Source organism: Maylandia zebra, linkage group LG4 (assembly GCF_041146795.1).
Source record: "Maylandia zebra isolate NMK-2024a linkage group LG4, Mzebra_GT3a, whole genome shotgun sequence".
Classification (NCBI taxonomy): Eukaryota; Metazoa; Chordata; class Actinopteri; order Cichliformes; family Cichlidae; genus Maylandia; species Maylandia zebra.
In genome coordinates, this window is record NC_135170.1 from 16,652,452 (window position 1) to 16,669,291 (window position 16,840).

At 43.0% G+C, this 16,840-nt stretch overlaps 1 protein-coding gene across 2 annotated transcripts; it reads left to right on the forward strand.

Moving 5' to 3' along the window:
- The first annotated feature begins 157 nt into the window (after positions 1-157).
- On the forward strand, positions 158-16,628 carry xylt2 (xylosyltransferase II). 2 transcript variants are annotated; one of them, XM_004560665.3, is made up of 11 exons: positions 158-343; positions 4,585-5,080; positions 5,821-5,996; positions 7,414-7,616; positions 8,701-8,781; positions 9,127-9,343; positions 9,728-9,904; positions 10,336-10,592; positions 10,691-10,886; positions 12,397-12,730; positions 14,103-16,628. In XM_004560665.3, the coding sequence occupies exons 1-11, from the start codon at positions 212-214 to the stop codon at positions 14,423-14,425; spliced, it is 2,592 nt and encodes an 863-aa protein (XP_004560722.2). In that variant the 5' UTR covers positions 158-211; the 3' UTR covers positions 14,426-16,628. The 2 variants fall into 2 exon arrangements, with proteins under 2 accessions (XP_004560722.2, XP_076739172.1); XM_076883057.1 differs by lacking the exon at positions 158-343 and adding an exon at positions 451-584.
- Positions 16,629-16,840: the final 212 nt, after the last annotated feature.

Genomic DNA, 16,840 nt, shown 5'->3' on the forward strand with positions numbered 1-16,840 from the left:
TATTTTTATTTCAGGTCATTGGAAATATAAAAAACTAATGTGAGTGAACGCTATAAAATACAGTCAAATAAATAAATACTAATTATTATTATAAGCAGTTCTAATCGTCTTTATAACTTTTTCCAGCAAACCGGGATGTTGAGCGACCCCGCGTGGGCGCGCCGCTCAGAATGAGCCCTGCACGCGCTCCCAGTCAACCGGAGTCGGAAAAATGGTGGCCAGCGTTCGAGTGCAGAAGCTGCTCCGACGATATAAACTAGCGATTGCCGCCGCATTAACTATCCTCCTGATTCAAGGGCTTGTGGTATGGAGTCTGAGAAGTCTGGAAGAAGGCGAGGCAGAGGTGAGGAACCGATCCTCCGGGTGTATTTGGCGTGACAGCTATTCGCTTTGGTTTAATTGTAGAGCTAGCCGTTAGCACTTAGCCCCCTGTGAGTTATAGCTGATGTTAGCTGTTAGCAGTTGGGGAAGAGCGCTGCTCCCAAACATTTCAGCACAACGGACCAGCCCTGTCCAGCCCTCCTACCTACCTACTTGCCTGCGTGTCTGTCTGTTCCTCAGTCTCTCATTGACCACACTACCTGGTGAGAAAGTATTCGTTACTAGACTGTCACAGCCATGAAACCAGAGGAGTAGTTAAGTGGTAGTTAACTTGTTTAAGGAACAGCGGTGAGCTTGGGTACCACCGCTCATGTTTATTTCTTTTGGAAACCATGGCGTTGTTAAAATGTGATGAAAAACAGACTGAGGGGAATATCTAAGACGAATAGTATGCTATGAAGTAATGTAAGTTTGAGGGAGCATGAGAACAGACTGGTGATTCATTGATCCCAAACACTTCATCAGTGTGAGCAGGACCGCCTTCATGTAGTAGTTCCAGGATGACTTGGATCTCTTTTGTTTTATGTTTCCTACTTATTTATATCAACCTGTGGATTGTGATGTGCTTGTGGCTGTTCTGTGACTTTCAATTAGCTTTGAGTCATACCAAAAAGTTCAGCAGAGAGCTGCCTCTCCTACATACCACTGAAACCGTTTCTTCGACAGTAGCCAAGTCTTGTGTGGGAATTTTTTTCCCTGGGTCTCCCTGGCACACCTGGAGTGCGCTACCTTGAGGCAGTTTCTGTTCCAGTTCTCCCTCTAAGTCAGGTAACCTGAGCTGTTAACATAGATAGGTGAACCATGCGTGTACAGGACTCATTTTTTGAGACACACCAGTGATGATGGAGCCACAGGAATGCACACTGAAAACTGAGGTGGGAGCCCTGCCAGCTCACTATTGTGATGTATCAAGCAATGTGGTGGTGTAATTTTTTCCAATGTGGATAGATTGAAGTTCTGTGCCTGGCAAGGTTTAAGGCAGGCAACAGATGTAACAGTGGCCGAGTGGGAGGGGAGGGAAAGATGTTTGGCTGTTCCTTCAGAGAAAGGGAAAAAGATGGGTCATTACTCTGCGGACAGTAGCCTCTGTTTGCCAAGGAAATGATTTGCTGCTGACCACTTCAGTTTAAACCATGAGCTAATCGGTCAGATGGTGATGTTAGACTAAATAAATAAATCATTTCCTTTAAATGCAGCAAGTGAGTCAACTTTTCTTGCTGAAGTGATTTTGAGAGAGGCTCCGGCTTTCATCACCTGTTTCTGTTTGCTGTTTCACCAGTTGTATTCATGCTTAAACATGCCTCAGCAAAGATAAGAGAAATGTGTGCAGGGCTGTGGTTTCTGTGTTTAAATGCAGCTCTTCTGTGTTTCTAAATGAGCAGAAGTGCACACTGCTTTATAGAAGCTCAACTGCACCTCGGGTGTTGCTGTTGAGTGTCTCAGGTGAAAGCATAATGGTCTTAAAGTTAAAAGGTGTGCAGGTGGATGGGAAAAGAGCTGCACTGGTTGTTTGCTTCACTGTTAATCAGATTTATTTATTGACTGTTTTTAATCTTTGGGCCCTGAAGTTGTGGCACTACCACTCAGCACAAATGTCAGCTCTATATGCAGCTATGTTGGCAGACATCTATGCAAATGTCAGCATTTGGTCTCTGCATGTTTGCACTCTCGCAGATGCAGAATCAAATTTCTGACTTGAGCGTGCACATTAATCATCACTTCACCTCTGAACGGTCTCCCCGTGCTCAGCGATCTCTGCCTTATCTTGCATCTGCTCTAATCAGCGTCTGGCAGTGCATGTGTGAACACGGTCACATGCGTTATATTAAATCCCTTGGGCAGAAGAGCGAAAGGATTGCGAGGACAGAAGAAGACATGACGCTTGTCATCCTTGTATCACCCTCTGCACGCCCGGGTTCTCCTGCAGAGCTGAGTGCTCGCTGCTGCTGCAGCTTCACGCTTCAGCAGATGGCAACGCTGATATGGTTTCACTCGACTTTAATTGGAAAGTAAAGAGGCTGACTGGCTTGCCTTTGAATCAATACATTTTTTTTTTACATGATGGTGTTAATTAAAAGCTGTGAACACAAGTGATAAGGAAAATTGAAATGTTAGCCCGTGCTGCGTGCTTGGCTTTCTGCACAAAAAACATGTCAGCTGGCAGCTGAAAACTAAGCTTTCTTATGAATGTTTGCTGGCAATCATGCTTGTTGTTATCATGCCATTAATGTTTTTATTATTATTCTTTTTTTATTTAATTGAATTTTACAGGAATTTGATTTTCAGAACAAAAAGTTTTTGTTGGCATTTTTACATATTTATGCCGTATTAATGCCACATTTTGCAGCTGTGGCGTTTTGCATCAAATACAATTTGGTTTATGAAAAGGTCAGAAATGGCAACAAAAAAGGATAAATCTTTGTTAAGTAAGGCAACATGGGTAGTCACTCTCTAAGGCCTATTCTGAGTTAGTGTCGTGCAGCTGGTCAGACCACAGATTTCCTCCCAGCACTTCCACAGAAGCTGAGGTTGTGTTTAGTTTGGCCTTTGAGTGTTGTGAAATTGACATAAAGATGTAACTAAAGCACCCGCTCTTACACCGATTAAAGGAAGCAAAGCTTTCTTGATGAGTTGACATGTATGGTGTCATAATTTCTCAGAAAGATGGCAAGGTTCCTTAAATGTATATAAGCATCTTCCAGTAGGTTTGCACTGCACTGACTGCTGTGTAAGTTTACTTCACAATCCCTCTTACTGTATTGGATTTGAGACTGCAGTTGGCAGCCAGTAGCTGACTTTGCTTTATTGGTTGGCAGCTGGTGTGTTGGCCATGTATTATCTGGCTCCTCGTCCCACCGCACAGGCCCGGTCCATCTTCTGTTCCCACAATCTCTGGGCTGTCGGGGTGCCAGCGGTGTGAGGCGAATGAGCGGGCCCACGTTTTACCATAACTTCTGACAGAGGCAGAACACTCTCACCCACTCGCTCTTCTTTCTCTTCTCCAAATGAATATTTTGAAGGGACTTTTTATATGAACCAGTAATTTAGTGTGCCAAAACTATGATGTTATTTGGCTAGAAGATTTAAAATGGCTTAAACTGTGTGCGTGTGAGTGTCTTTCCCTCCAAAAAAGTCCTCTGCCTTTATTTTTTGAGGTGTGATTTCTACTCTAGTGAGACTGATTCACTCAAAGCTTTTGCTTTGAAACCGAGCCTTAGATGTAAAACTTAAACTGGGTCCTCTTTCATTTTGATACAACATCAGTTTAGATGATAACACACTATTCTCTATGATGCATTCTTTTGTTTTGTTTTTTGCACTTGAGGAAAGAGACCTTTCTAGCTTTCATTAGTGTTTACATAATTTTCCTGCTGGGGAAAACGGGCAGCTCTGCACCTGCCCCAAAGCTGATCTTTCCCTTTTATGTTGACATTTTCACAAAAGTATAACTATATGACAAACACTGGGTGGACTTAACATTTAGAGATTTTACGGCCAGAGACTGCAGCAGTGGGACACTTCACTGATTTTATTATGTCAAAGCATTTATAAGAAGGTCTTATCTTGACATTTTAAGGAAGCTCTCAAGCCCTGGTTTGATTTTTAAGAGGTTACAGTCAAACACTATCAAAGTTAGTGCTTTACTGATTTTTTTTTATTATAATAAACTAAAATGATAGAATATTGTTGTTAATTTGTCACAAAATCCCCCTGAGCTCTTTGAGATAATTTTAGCACTAAAGTGCAAGTAAATTTGCCACATTGTCACTTCTTAATGTGTGTATGAAGGGGCTGTAAACATGTGACCTACTTGCATGTGTGTGCATTTTTCCTGCCTGTGATTTCGGCCAGAGGGAGGAAACTCAGGTCGGTACAGTGAATAACTGGAATCATGTGTGACTGTCCACTTTTTGCAGATTAGCTCCATAAAAAGGCAGAGGCTCAGCTAAAAATAACCCAGATCGGCAGAATGAAAAAAACAAAAGCAAGTAAACACATCCTTCCCTCTGGGGATCTGTCTACTGCTGCCCTAGTCGAGGTCTTTGTTTACCTTATGTGTCATTTCTGTGGATTCATTATGATTCATTATGACTCCAAAGAAATAACGCCTCCTCTCAGTAGTGGTTGTCCAAGATAACCTTATGGAATGACTGGCAACAGAGCAGGATTTAAAATATGTCTCTGCTCTCTCTCTTTCCTCAGAGAAAACTAAGACAGTCTAAGCTGCCTGACCACGACAACCAGGACCCCAAGAAAGACAACGCACAGAATTCATTGTCGGGGAGAAACAAGGGAAGCAATGGTGCCAGTGCACTGAGGAGAGGGAGCAGCCGCCGTGGAGGGAAGCCCAACATCAGGCTGAAGACCCCCCAGGAACGGGGAATGACAGGGGTTGGAGTAGATGGTGTAGTCCCCCACGATCTCTCCAGCAGCCGTAACCTTAGCGAGATCCGCCCAGACGGGGCAGGCAAGTTACCTGCTGCTGCCATACCAGGAGAGCCAGGCAGCGTGGACGGGGCGCACCAAGCCCCCAACAGTGACTTTGTGCCTAAATGTGATATCATAGGAAAGGATGCGCTGTCTGCTCTGCACCGCGCCGCGTCACAGCAGTGCAGACAGGAGATCGCCAACATCGTGTGCCAGCATCAGGCCGGGCAGCTCATGCCAGAGTCACTCCCTCAGTTCTGCCCTCAGCTTGGTGAGAACCCGCTAAAGTTTGCATGAGTATTTATAATCACGTGTAGTCTACAAACTTCAACGTGAAAGGAGATGAATGTAAAAAATGAACAAAATGACACTTTTTGACATTTACTGTAATTTTTACTCACCAGTGCATTTTCAGTCTAGACATTCTTTGTTGCCAAATTTCCTTGACAGTTATAGGATAATTTTGTTTTATAGATTTTGTTATTTTTCAGTCTAACAATGTTGTAGCTGTTACAGTTTTCTTTGGTACATAATTAAAAATGTACTAAATTCAAATACTAAAAACAAAAAGATTTGACCCACTATGATAAACAGCAACAAATAGCTGTTTCATGTCCTTAACTCAGAAGAATCTTTCCATCTTTTGCCCATTGCTATGCTTAGTTTTAGGGTTATACATTATAGATCGTCAAATGTCTCTGATTGTATAGCCACATTTAGGGAACTTGTTTGCAACTGCAGTATAATGCAGGGGTTGCACAGGGCCAAAAGACTCAACCCACGCCTCTGGCTCAGTTGTGCCATTACTGTAAATGCAGCTTGCAGTGTTGCTGAGTTGGACGCTTTGTCAAAAAGGAAAGTAATAGAAAACCCTTTTAGATTTTGAATACTTCAGATATGTAACATGGTAAAATTAAATCTCTTTCAATCCATTAATAGTGCCTGTTAAACAGCTAGCTTAGAGGTGCCCCCAAGCCTACTGAGTCATATTTGTCTGTCCTATTGGGACAGGTGTGTCACACCCAGTTCAGGCTGTTGGTGAGCTGGAAGACAGCCTATCCGAAGTGGAGAACCCCGTCAGAGTGGCTTTCGTTCTGATGGTCCACGGCCGTGCTGTACGGCAGCTCAAACGTCTCATCAAAGCCATTTATCACCGTGACCACTATTACTACATCCATGTGGATAAGGTAATTACAGAGCTTCAACTGCCATGCAGTCTCTTTAGACAGTATTATTTTTGGTGCTTAAATATTATATTAAACAGTATGTGTTTGGTGCACTCACAGATGCTTTTCCCAGTTAGATCTTATTTGCATTATGAAGGTTAAATTTATCCCACGGGTCTCACAGTGTAGTAAAGGGGATTAGCCTGGATAGAGCAAAGTGTGGTTATTCTTAGGGGCTGGATTTAGTGGAGGAAAGGTCTGCTGTCATGTGCAGCCGGAAGGCAAAAGACAAATGCACGGCTGGTACTGAGGCAGGGACCTCAGGTGCGTTCAGCAGAGACAGCAGAGAAACAGGTGCCTGTTCTCAGTGCACCTGTGTTGCCGGAAAGGTTGTGGAGACGTAGGGAGTTGCTCTGTTCTGCTGCCAAGGGACGGCAGAGCAGCTCACCGGAGGCAATGATGGATAAGACGTCAGTAGGACAATCACACCACAGACAGTCTTAGATACTTTGCTTGCCTAACCTCATCCATCTCAGAGGCAAAAGCCTGTTTGAGAGATGAGGCTGTAAAACAGGTCAGGTTTGTCCTAGAAAATGTCTGCCAACTGCTCTGCTCTCTCTTATCCTGTCCTCTTCTTCTCCTGTTTAAAGGCGAGTACTGAGTTCAGACTACTCTTTGACCATTCGTTCTCCTATTTTCTAATTTCTGCAAAAAAACTGTATACCCTTTTCATACAATCTTTATGTCCTCTTTTAAATATACAAGACAGAATCGATACCCTTTGTTCATGCTTTGCTAAACACAATTGGACTTTGTGTCCCCAAACAGTCACTTTCGAAGTGTCTGTGTCTCCCTAAACTGCCCATTTATTGCTTCACAACGTTTATTAGCTCTCCTTATTTGTGAACAGGCCCCTTGTTAATTAGGTTATAATTAATCAGTTTAAGTTCCAAGTAGAAATAATAAAAAGAATTGTTGAACCTTCAGTTGTTGGTTTCTTGCATATTTTAGACACTTGCAGTGGTCACATGTTCACTCACTCAATTTTTAATACCGCTGCATAAAGCTTGGCAGCTCAGCAGCCTCTATTTCTTCCTTTAATCCCCGCACTGTGGTTTGTTCCAGACTATCTTTTAAGCTCAGTTCATTTATTTTTGTCTCACCTGCAGTCACCTAAAGGAGGAACAGCCAGCAACAGAAACTAATTTTGATTCTTCCTCTATTGTCATTATGACCCACAGCACAGAGCACCATGTGGCTGTTGTTCTTCTCAGATCAAATTCTCTTTCAACAGGAGCCAGTTTTGTGTGATGGTCTTGGCACAGTGGCAGCTGCAGCTCTGTGAGAACAAAGCTAAAAGTAGATTATGCTTTTGTTTCAGAAGCAGCCTCTCCTCATTTAACTCTTTAACTGACTTTTGGTTTTAAAACTCTGACAGCGGTCTGGCTACATGCATCGGGAGGTCCTGCAGATAGCCCAGCAGTACCCAAATGTGAGAGCCACGCCATGGCGCATGGTCACCATCTGGGGAGGAGCCAGCCTTCTCAAAGCCTACCTACGCAGCATGCAGGATCTGCTCTCCATGCTGGACTGGAAGTGGGATTTTTTCATCAATCTTAGTGCCACAGACTTTCCAACTAGGTTGGTCACACACACATATATACATAGAAATAAACTCAACAGCTAATCTTTGTTGCACTTTACCTAAGGTGTACATTCACTCCCACATTTGAGCCTAAATCCATGCAGTGCAAGATTAAAAAAAGATGCTTTGAGTTTAGATGGGTTACTGAAGAGGGGACATAGATATGTGAGGCAGGAGTTGCTCAGTGAATCTCAGGCCAAGTGAAAAAAAGAGGATTAGACAGATTGTCAATGAACGTCTGCCACAGAGGGTCATGGGAGATCAGGATGGTCATAAACTGTATAAATTCAAGCTTTTACCTGAAGCCCTAGTAATGCCCAAAGCTGTCTTTGACTCTCTCTCGCCCTCTTGCTATCAGTTCAGTGTCCTGCCATCAAAAGCAGTGCTGAGACGTGTGGGTGTGTAGTGAAACATTGCAGCATGGTGTTGCTTCTGCTCCTGTCAAAATCATTGAACCGCCATGTTAAAACAAAAGAAACTTAACAGCTGGTTACACCACTTATCTTTCATAATCCCAAACAGAAAAGGGTGTCTTGAGCCATTTTCACTCTGTCACAGTGAAGTTTATTTTAGAGCTAAAAATAAAAAAAAGCATTTTAGTGTGCACTACCTCTTTAACCTACTTTGTGTTTGTTGTATTCCCTCAAAGTTTGTATCTTGAGCCATTTTTCATTATTTTTGAATGCCTCTTTCCCTTTTGCAAAACTGCACCTACAATTACGGCGCTTTTTACAGCAACATTACAAAGAAACTTAACAGTTGGCAGATAAGAGAATCTAGTGGCAGCTTCAAATGAATTATTTTGGGCATGAATCAGTTTTGGCTGGCTTGTTTCTGGGGCAGCTTTGAACCCCTAACAAAGCAGCTGTTAGTCCACCTGAACCATCTCAAGGGGAAAAGGCTTGCTTGGACACAGCACAGAAAGACAATGTTTTCTGTGCTGTGTCCAGAGTAGTTTATTTCAGCTAGCACAATACTCATAACACAGTCCAAAGAACCCTGTAGATGGCCCTTTTTTTGGTCTCCTGCTTCAACATAACCTTTCCTCCTTTCAATTCTCACCATAATGCCCTCCTGCAGGACCAATGATGAACTGGTGGCTTTCCTGTCGCTGCACAGAGATAAGAACTTTCTCAAGTCCCATGGGAGAGAGAATGCCCGGTGAGTTTGCTACATAAAGGCAGCACAGTCTGCAAATACTGACATCGGGATGGCATTTTGACTTATAATAAATTACATTTGACACACCTTTTAATACTACAGAAAAACTGTAACTGAACAATGTTAATGAATGAAATCACAAAAAGTTGCTCTATAAATTCTCAGCAAATAGAAGTGTATTTAAATATTGCTGCAGATACAGATGAGCTGGGGAGCAGAGAGCTCTGTCAGATCCATTATTTAATGCAGTGTTACAGTTCTTTATCATTTACTGCGATGAATGGTGCAAATACCTTCACCCGTGTCTCTTCCACCCATCATTTTCAGCTGTGTCCTGTGTTCCAGGTTTATTAAGAAGCAGGGCCTTGACCGTCTCTTCCACGAGTGTGACAACCACATGTGGCGTCTAGGCGAGCGCAACATCCCCGAAGGCCTGGAGGTCTCAGGCGGCTCCGATTGGTTTGCACTCACCCGCCGTTTTGTGGAGTACGTCATCAACTCCCAGGACGAGCTTGTGTCGGGGCTGAAGCAGTTCTATTCCTACGCTCTGCTTCCTGCTGAGGTAAGCGAGCTGTAGGCAGTCTGTTTATCTCCCGTTGTTGAGACAGTTTCATATAGAAGCCTGTCTCAGGCTCATCGTCCCCTGCCAAGTCAGAAGAGCCTAGCAGCAGAGATAATGTAATACTTTAAGCTTTCTGGCACAGCGTGCAGCAGAAGTGCAAGATGAGGAGGCTTCGCTATATTTTATCTGTGTAGTTTGGTCTCAGAAGAGTTGTCTGTTCACCGCTATAGAGCTGTGACCTTTTTGTAATTTAGAGTGTGGTTAGAAACAGTTCATAGGTATATTTGATGGTTTACACAAGCTTAATTTGGACACAACACTTGGCCACACTGTTTTCTCACACAGTGAAGAAATAACGTACCTACTCCTACCCTTTCTTCCCAGTCTTTCTTCCACACAGTGCTCGGGAACAGTCTCATGTGTGACACCCTGGTGGACAATAACCTGCGCGTCACCAACTGGAACCGTAAGCTGGGCTGTAAATGTCAGTACAAGCACATTGTTGACTGGTGTGGCTGCTCTCCCAATGATTTTAAACCACAAGACCTCGTTCGAATCCAGGTGAGTTCAACAGAGGATGCCACTTTAAAACAAAAAACAGGGCTGGGTGATATAGACAGAAGCCATATACACTCAGTGGCCACTTTGTTAGGTACACTTTGCTAGCACTAGGTTATATTTAAAAACATTTTAAATATTTCTTTCCTCAATCAATTAGTTTGTATTATTATCTGGCTCCTGGAGTTCTTTGGGGTTAGTTCTGACTGCAAGCAAGGAAAGGCACACAAAGTAGACTAATGAGCCCTGTTTCTGTAAGATGGGAAATCACTGTTTTTGTCAACAGAGTCCGGTGGTTTTGAATAAGCACAAGGGCAGAACTGCAGATACTTTCCAGAAGAATGGCTTTATTTAATGCTAAATCAAACTGACTTTAACTAAATTCTAATTCTTTGTCAAATATGTTTTTGCCATTTTCTCTTCCTCATCCACAGCAACTGACCCGTCCAACATTCTTTGCCCGCAAGTTTGAGTCCTCGGTGAACCAGGAGGCCATAGACATCCTGGACACTCACCTGTATGGCCAGTATGCTCCAGGAACTGTTGCTATCAAGGCATATTGGGAGAGCCTGTTTGAGCAGCTGGATGATGTGGGCTCTCTCAGTGACGTGGCTCTCACGGCGTACTTGTCATTCTTTCGCCTGGGCCTGAAGAGTTTGGTGACTGCTCAGAGCAACGTGAAGGCCTGCAGGTGGAGAGTCTGTTCTGCTTTGCTTTGTTATTGTCACTAACACAGCACATAAGCTATTTTCTTTGTCATGTTTAATTTATCTATTTTTTTTCTCCCAGGTTTGAACCAGTAGGCGTCCCTCTATCTGTGCATGTATACTTTTATGATGACCGTTTCCAAGGGTACCTGGTTCGCCAAGAAGTCCAGGCAGTGGAGTCAAAGGCCAGGGAGACTTTGGAGATGTGGGCAGTGCCTCAGGCTACACTCGTCCTTGAGAAGAACCTTAAAGAATTTGAAAGGCTCAAGAATCTGGAAGTAAGCACTCTTTAGGGTTTTTTTGTACAAACTTTCAAGATCAAGACAACTGCAACATGAGGAAGATTTTCTAGCTGATATCTAAAAATTAGGGTGGCTGTATCAGGCGTGATCTGACAAAAGCTAAACTGAAGTTTAATTAGTTTAACAAAAAGTATGTTAATACTGGAAGAAATGAATATTCACTCACCTTCTTCAGACAGAAAGGAGTGGGTCTCTTTTGTAGTGTTGTCAGTGTTGTTGTATTATGTGTTACATCCCTCTGCAGCCCCTAATCATCTCAATGTTTTCAGCTGGTGCTAATTGGCCACACCTAGTCAGGTGTGGATAAAAGCATACCTTAGGCAAGCTTCCTGGGGGAGCTCACTTGCCTTTGCCTTGGTGGCACCAGCTGTTTTAGCCAACCTGCTGTGCATTTTAGGATTTAAAACCTCTTCTCACTAACACTCTGGTATTCATCTCCTTTTTTATGTTGCGGCTTTGAGCCGGGTCGTAACATAAGGCTTTAATCCACAAGGTTCAGTAAAGCAAGCATACTAGTGACCACCCACAAAACGGAGAGCTATGGCCACACAACGATCACATCAAGGGTTGCTCAGCACCCCTCAGTGTTATTGCCATCACCTGGCCAACAACACTCACAAGTGATCCAACAAAAGTAGCCATATTTACCACAACACTAAAGGTCACAGCACAAAGCACTCACCTCACAAGGATCTCATTAGCATCCATCAACACTGACATATGCACACACAGTATACATTATGCCAACTTAAAAACGGCCTACCTGCCTCAGGCACAAGACCATAATTATTGAATGGTCTCAAACCTCCTGCCAAGTTTGCTGCCACTGATTTACTATGCACAACTCCCAACCTAAGATGCTAAAAACAATAAAAGTTTACCTGTCTAGTCTTCAGTGGTGTACCGGACTCGAGGCAACTTTAAACGCCAACTCGAGAGCAGGCAGCAGACCAGAGATATAGTCTCCTACCAAACTCTGTACCCCCACCCAGGATAACCACCAAACACAATAAACTAAAACAACAAACAAGTGCTTCGATGGAAGGGCAGCACAGCCACCCAGCTGAAACACACTTACTAAAGGGACGTAGCTCAATCACAGTGAACACCTTCACTCACCCACTTAAAAGCAATACAAAAAACTGATATTCAGTCTCCACAAAAATGTCCGAAGATCCCGGATGAGCCCCCACTTATGTTACAACCTGGCTCAAAGCCGCAACATAAAAAAGGAGATGAATACCAGAGTGTTAGTGAGAAGAGGTTTTAAATCCTAAAATGCACAGCAGGTTGGCTAAAATGGCTAGTGCCGCAAAGGCAAGTGAGCTCCCCCAGGAAGCTTGCCTAAGGTATGCTTTTATCCACACCTGACTAGGTGTGGCCAATTAGCACCATTGAGATGATTAGGGGCTGCAGAGGGACGTAACATATGTCACATAAATTTTTAAAAATATTTTTTAAAAATGACTTTTTTTGTTATCCTAAGATTGGCACAGAGTGGGATCCCAAAGAGAGGATCTTCCGTAACTTCGGTGGGGTGATCGGCCCTTTGGATGAACCTCTGGCAGTCCAGAAGTGGGCACGTGGTCCGAATCTCACCGCCACTATTGTGTGGGTCGACCCGGCTTTGGTGGTGGCGGCATCTTATGACATTACAGTGGATTTGGATGCAGAGTACACACACTACAAACCGCCACTGCAGCACCCCCTGCGGCCGGGCACCTGGACGGTACGGGTGTTAAAACAATGGGAGCGTGTGGCAGAAGTTCACTTTCTTGTCATGCCGTTAACTTTTAATAACAAGGAGCCGCTACGCAAAGGTGAGACATGTATTTATAGCTCTTTATTTTCATTTTTAATTTGAAAAGATAAGGCTGATGTTTTTCTTTATTTCACTTTCTGTGACAGAATCACATGATGAAACACCAAATCAGTCAAGCACTACATTTTCCCTAAATACTTGTTCAGTCCTGTCTGTCGCGATCACAGGGCGTCTCTGTGCCCTTTAAAAGTCTTGAACTTCAAATGTTTTCAGTCATGTCATTCCAACATTTTGTGACACACCATTTCAGGCTTTCACACATTTGGTTCACACAGAAGTTAAAGCCATACTGTTGTTCAGTCTGCTGTAATTGGTAAATGTAAGTGGATGGGTATCAGGTGAATGCATTTATTTTTGCTTCTTTATAGTTTGTCTGACCCTTTCAGGTCAATTTTTGTGAATGCAAATGGTTAACAGTAACAGCAAGTTTTTGTTTATGTCCGCAAACATCTTAAGAATCTCTGAGGCCCAATTGGAAGACGATGCAGCTGAAGATGGTAGAGAAGAAGGAGGCCTTGCTAGTTTTACAGTACCACTTTTAAATAGCTGTCCCAATCAGTACTCTATGGAAAAGAGAGCATGCAGGTTTAATGACAGAAGCTTTTCTAATACTGATTGCTATTGGTGAATAAAGCCAGTCACCAAAAAAGCATGCTGTGCTGAAAGTATTTTTCAGGACATTATATTTTTGTTTTGTTTTCACATTATTAAAACCAATTTCCTAATATTCAAATATGTGTTTTTAGGTAAACGATGTCAGCACTCATAACGCTATTTATTGGGTGTTTTCCTGCCCCTTTATTTATTTAATTTATTTTTTAAAACTCATTTATCATACCAGTCCATGCTGATATATCGGCAAGAAACTAATGTTGGCTATTAAATTCTCTACTTTCCACTATTTTAAACCAATATTATTACATCAACTTAAAAAATATGATTTTCACCTTTGATTTCTGTTTCCAGCATGCTTTATTTGGAAAACAAATGGCAATATAAAGGTTTTAAGAAGTAGACGCACCCCTTAAAGTGCCCAAAACTACTCTCTCTCTCTCTCACACGCACACACACAGAAGTTTGGTGTTGCCTACAAGCTTCATCAGCTACAGTAAATAAACTACAATGCTGGTGTGTGCTGTAATCAATGACCATGCCTACCTGGGCAAACATGGCATCGGCTATGTCAGACTGCACAGTTGATGGTGTTCATTGTTAGTCTTAATCTTTGCTTTGGATTTATTGGGAATAAAAACATGCAGAATGTCCCCGGGCGTACATTAGTGCTTGATCATTCAAATCTGAAAACTTTGGTGGATTTTTCAGACACTCATGTCATCTTCTTCTGATTTTTTTCTCTCCTTCTGTTCTAGAAGAGGACAGCTGGCTTCATGCAGGACCTCCAGGGAACTTGTACCTGGAGCAGAGCTTCCAGCAGCTGAGCTCAGTGCTTAAACTGCCTCCCCAAGAACCTGCCATGCAGGTGGCCCAGCGTAATGCCCAGTTGGTGGGCCAGGCCCTTGATGCATGGGTGGACACTTCTGTTGAGTCCTTCTGGGTTATCGGCGACTTGTGTGCAACACAGACTTCCTCATGCCCAGCTTTGGGGTCTTGTTCCAAGACTGCCTGGAGCCCATTGTCCCCAGACCCTAAATCTGATATGGGCCCAGTGAAAAGCGATGGGCGGATCAGGTAGCCCTCAGAGAAGAGAGACTGCAGACGTGCGGAGAAAACCGGAGACTGCTAGGAGACCTGTGTGAACCAGGACGTCTCCGAGGTCGGCTAAGAGCTCAAGGGCACATAAGCAACGATAAGGAATCTTCCTCCACCGAGGAGCCGTGTCTTTCTCAGCGCCACAGTAATACAGGCTTGAAAGACAAGAGCATGACTGCTGGAAATTTGCACATAGGAAACTGCAAGCGCCTAGTCTTGTAGCACCGCTTACTGAATGGGTACACGGATGCCGGGTGTAACGTGTTATTTAAGCTGTCGCACAGGTTTGCGGTCATGATCCGTCTGTGCCGGAGTTTCTTTAAGAAGTGTTCAGGTGCACAGTTTTCCTGCACTTCGGTAGAATCAACAGGCTCAGTGCCGTGCTCCGTCTTCTTTTCGAGGGAGAATCAAACCTGTGAATCATGTTATTGTGCTTATTTTGAAGCATTATTATGTAAGCATTAAGGAACAGATAGATGAAGTGCACTTTACTGTAAGACTTTGGTTTTACACAGAGGTCACTAGGTTACAATGTGAAGATTAGAAGGTAACGGTTAAGGTCATTTCTTTCTTTCTTTTTTACAATAGGAGCAAACTGCCACTCCCTGTTGCACAGACGCATAAAATTTTTGGACTGTAACACAGAGAAGGAAGAGTAGTAAAGAGAGTGGGGTTCTTGTGTATCCTTAGGAGTCTTGTGCTTTTTCTTTTTAATATATTATTTGTGTCATTTTTTCACATTTTGTTTGTTAATTCGCAGAACTAGCTGCTAAATTGAGTTAAATTTTCTGTTGTTGCAAAAAAAGGCTCTGAGCTAAACGTCTGGTCTAAGGAAGTGCCTGGACTGCTGGTGCAGATAGCGAGGATGCATTCACAGTTTCCCTGAGATCATCTTTGTAATACGTCTTTAACTGAAAAGGAAGGATGTGCAGTGTGCATGAAAGCTCCAGAACAACAGACTGTGGACCTTAAGTCAGGACTTTTACTTCCGCTGTTTGACCTGTTTCTTATCCACTCTGCTAAAGCGACTCTACTGAGCTGAAGGAAATGTGGGTAAAAATAACGTTTATTCAGATTACTCTCGGCCCACTGGGAGAATTGAAACCACTCTGTTTATATGTTAGCTCAGCATGTAGGCTGGAAATAGGAAGAAGCGGGCAAAAGCCAAGACACTCTACGTCTGAAACGCAGCTGTTTGTTTGTTTTTGTTTGTTTTTTAAACAACAATGTCAGTGGAAGAGAATTCATTCTGTTTTACCTGTCGGGACCTGTAAGGCCCTCGTGTCTGTACCCTGGCTACTCCGTGTCATGTGTCAACCAAGGTATAGGACGTATAACCCCACCATAACACTAACGACTGTCACGTGTTGTCAGTCTTCTCTCTGCAGAGTAAGCAAGCTTACACAGTTCTCCAAAATGTCAAAGTTCTCTTAAATGCAAGATTTTTAGATCACACACCTGCCGTGTATCTGTTTGTATGCAGTATTGTCACGACACGTTCACATTTAATTTGTTACGGTGAATTTAATTTCAACTTTTTGAATTTTGTATGTTTTCTTTGTTTGTTTTGTTTTTCTTTTTGAGTCCACCGACCCAGAGTGGTCACGAGTGTATCGTCCATTTGTTTCAGTGTGATCGAGACTCTAAGATGCCTTTATGTCACAAAGCTGAATTGTTTACTACGGGATGAAAGCTTCCACAGATGTGCAATCAATGCCTTTTCAGATGATAGTGAAACCCATGTCTGTGCTTTGGTTTGTTTGATTTCTTTTTTACTCCAACGTTACGTGTTTGTTAAGTAACAGTTGGCCACCGTGTGAGTTTTAAGTGACCTTGTTTACCTCGATCAGTACAGTTGCTTCAGTGAAGCCCCAGTTTTATTGGGATAAGGGAGCAGATGAATGGGTGTGACAGATGTTATTTTTCTATCCTGTTTGGGAGGAATTATGTTTGTTGTCTGTTTATCTCTCAACACTCTAAACTATTAGAGCTGCTCTCCAATCGTGTTACATTTGTCCAGCTGTTCAGCATCATTTGATACAGACCTTTATTGTTTTTGGTGGGTGGGAAGTTGAGGTCTCCCTCCGTGCCGCTGTGATATGCAGCAGCCCGGCTGGTGAGTCATCCAGAGCTCTTATCTGGAAAAAGCTCATAGGACAGATCTGACTGACTCAATAAAACGAAAAAAAAAAAATTAAGATGTTTCCTTATTTTCATTCTTAACATGCCTTTGAATCAGGTGGAAATAGAGAGGAAATGCTTCTTATTTGAAAGTCTTAAATGAACCTTTCCGCTACATTTCGAGGGGTTTTCCCTCTTACAAGAACACGATGGGAGATATTTATGAGGCTCTCTCTCCGGGGCGCTGAACACTTCCTTTTCCCTTCCTTGTTAAAAA

Excerpts from the sequence above, each read along its gene's own strand:
- xylt2 (XM_004560665.3), top strand. The coding sequence starts at position 212 with ATGGTGGCCAGCGTTCGAGTGCAGAAGCTGCTCCGACGATATAAACTA. Across the intron at positions 5,081-5,820 it reads TCAGTTCTGCCCTCAGCTTG|GTGTGTCACACCCAGTTCAG; the intron begins GTGAGAACCCGC and ends CTATTGGGACAG. Across the intron at positions 12,731-14,102 it reads CAAGGAGCCGCTACGCAAAG|AAGAGGACAGCTGGCTTCAT; the intron begins GTGAGACATGTA and ends CTTCTGTTCTAG.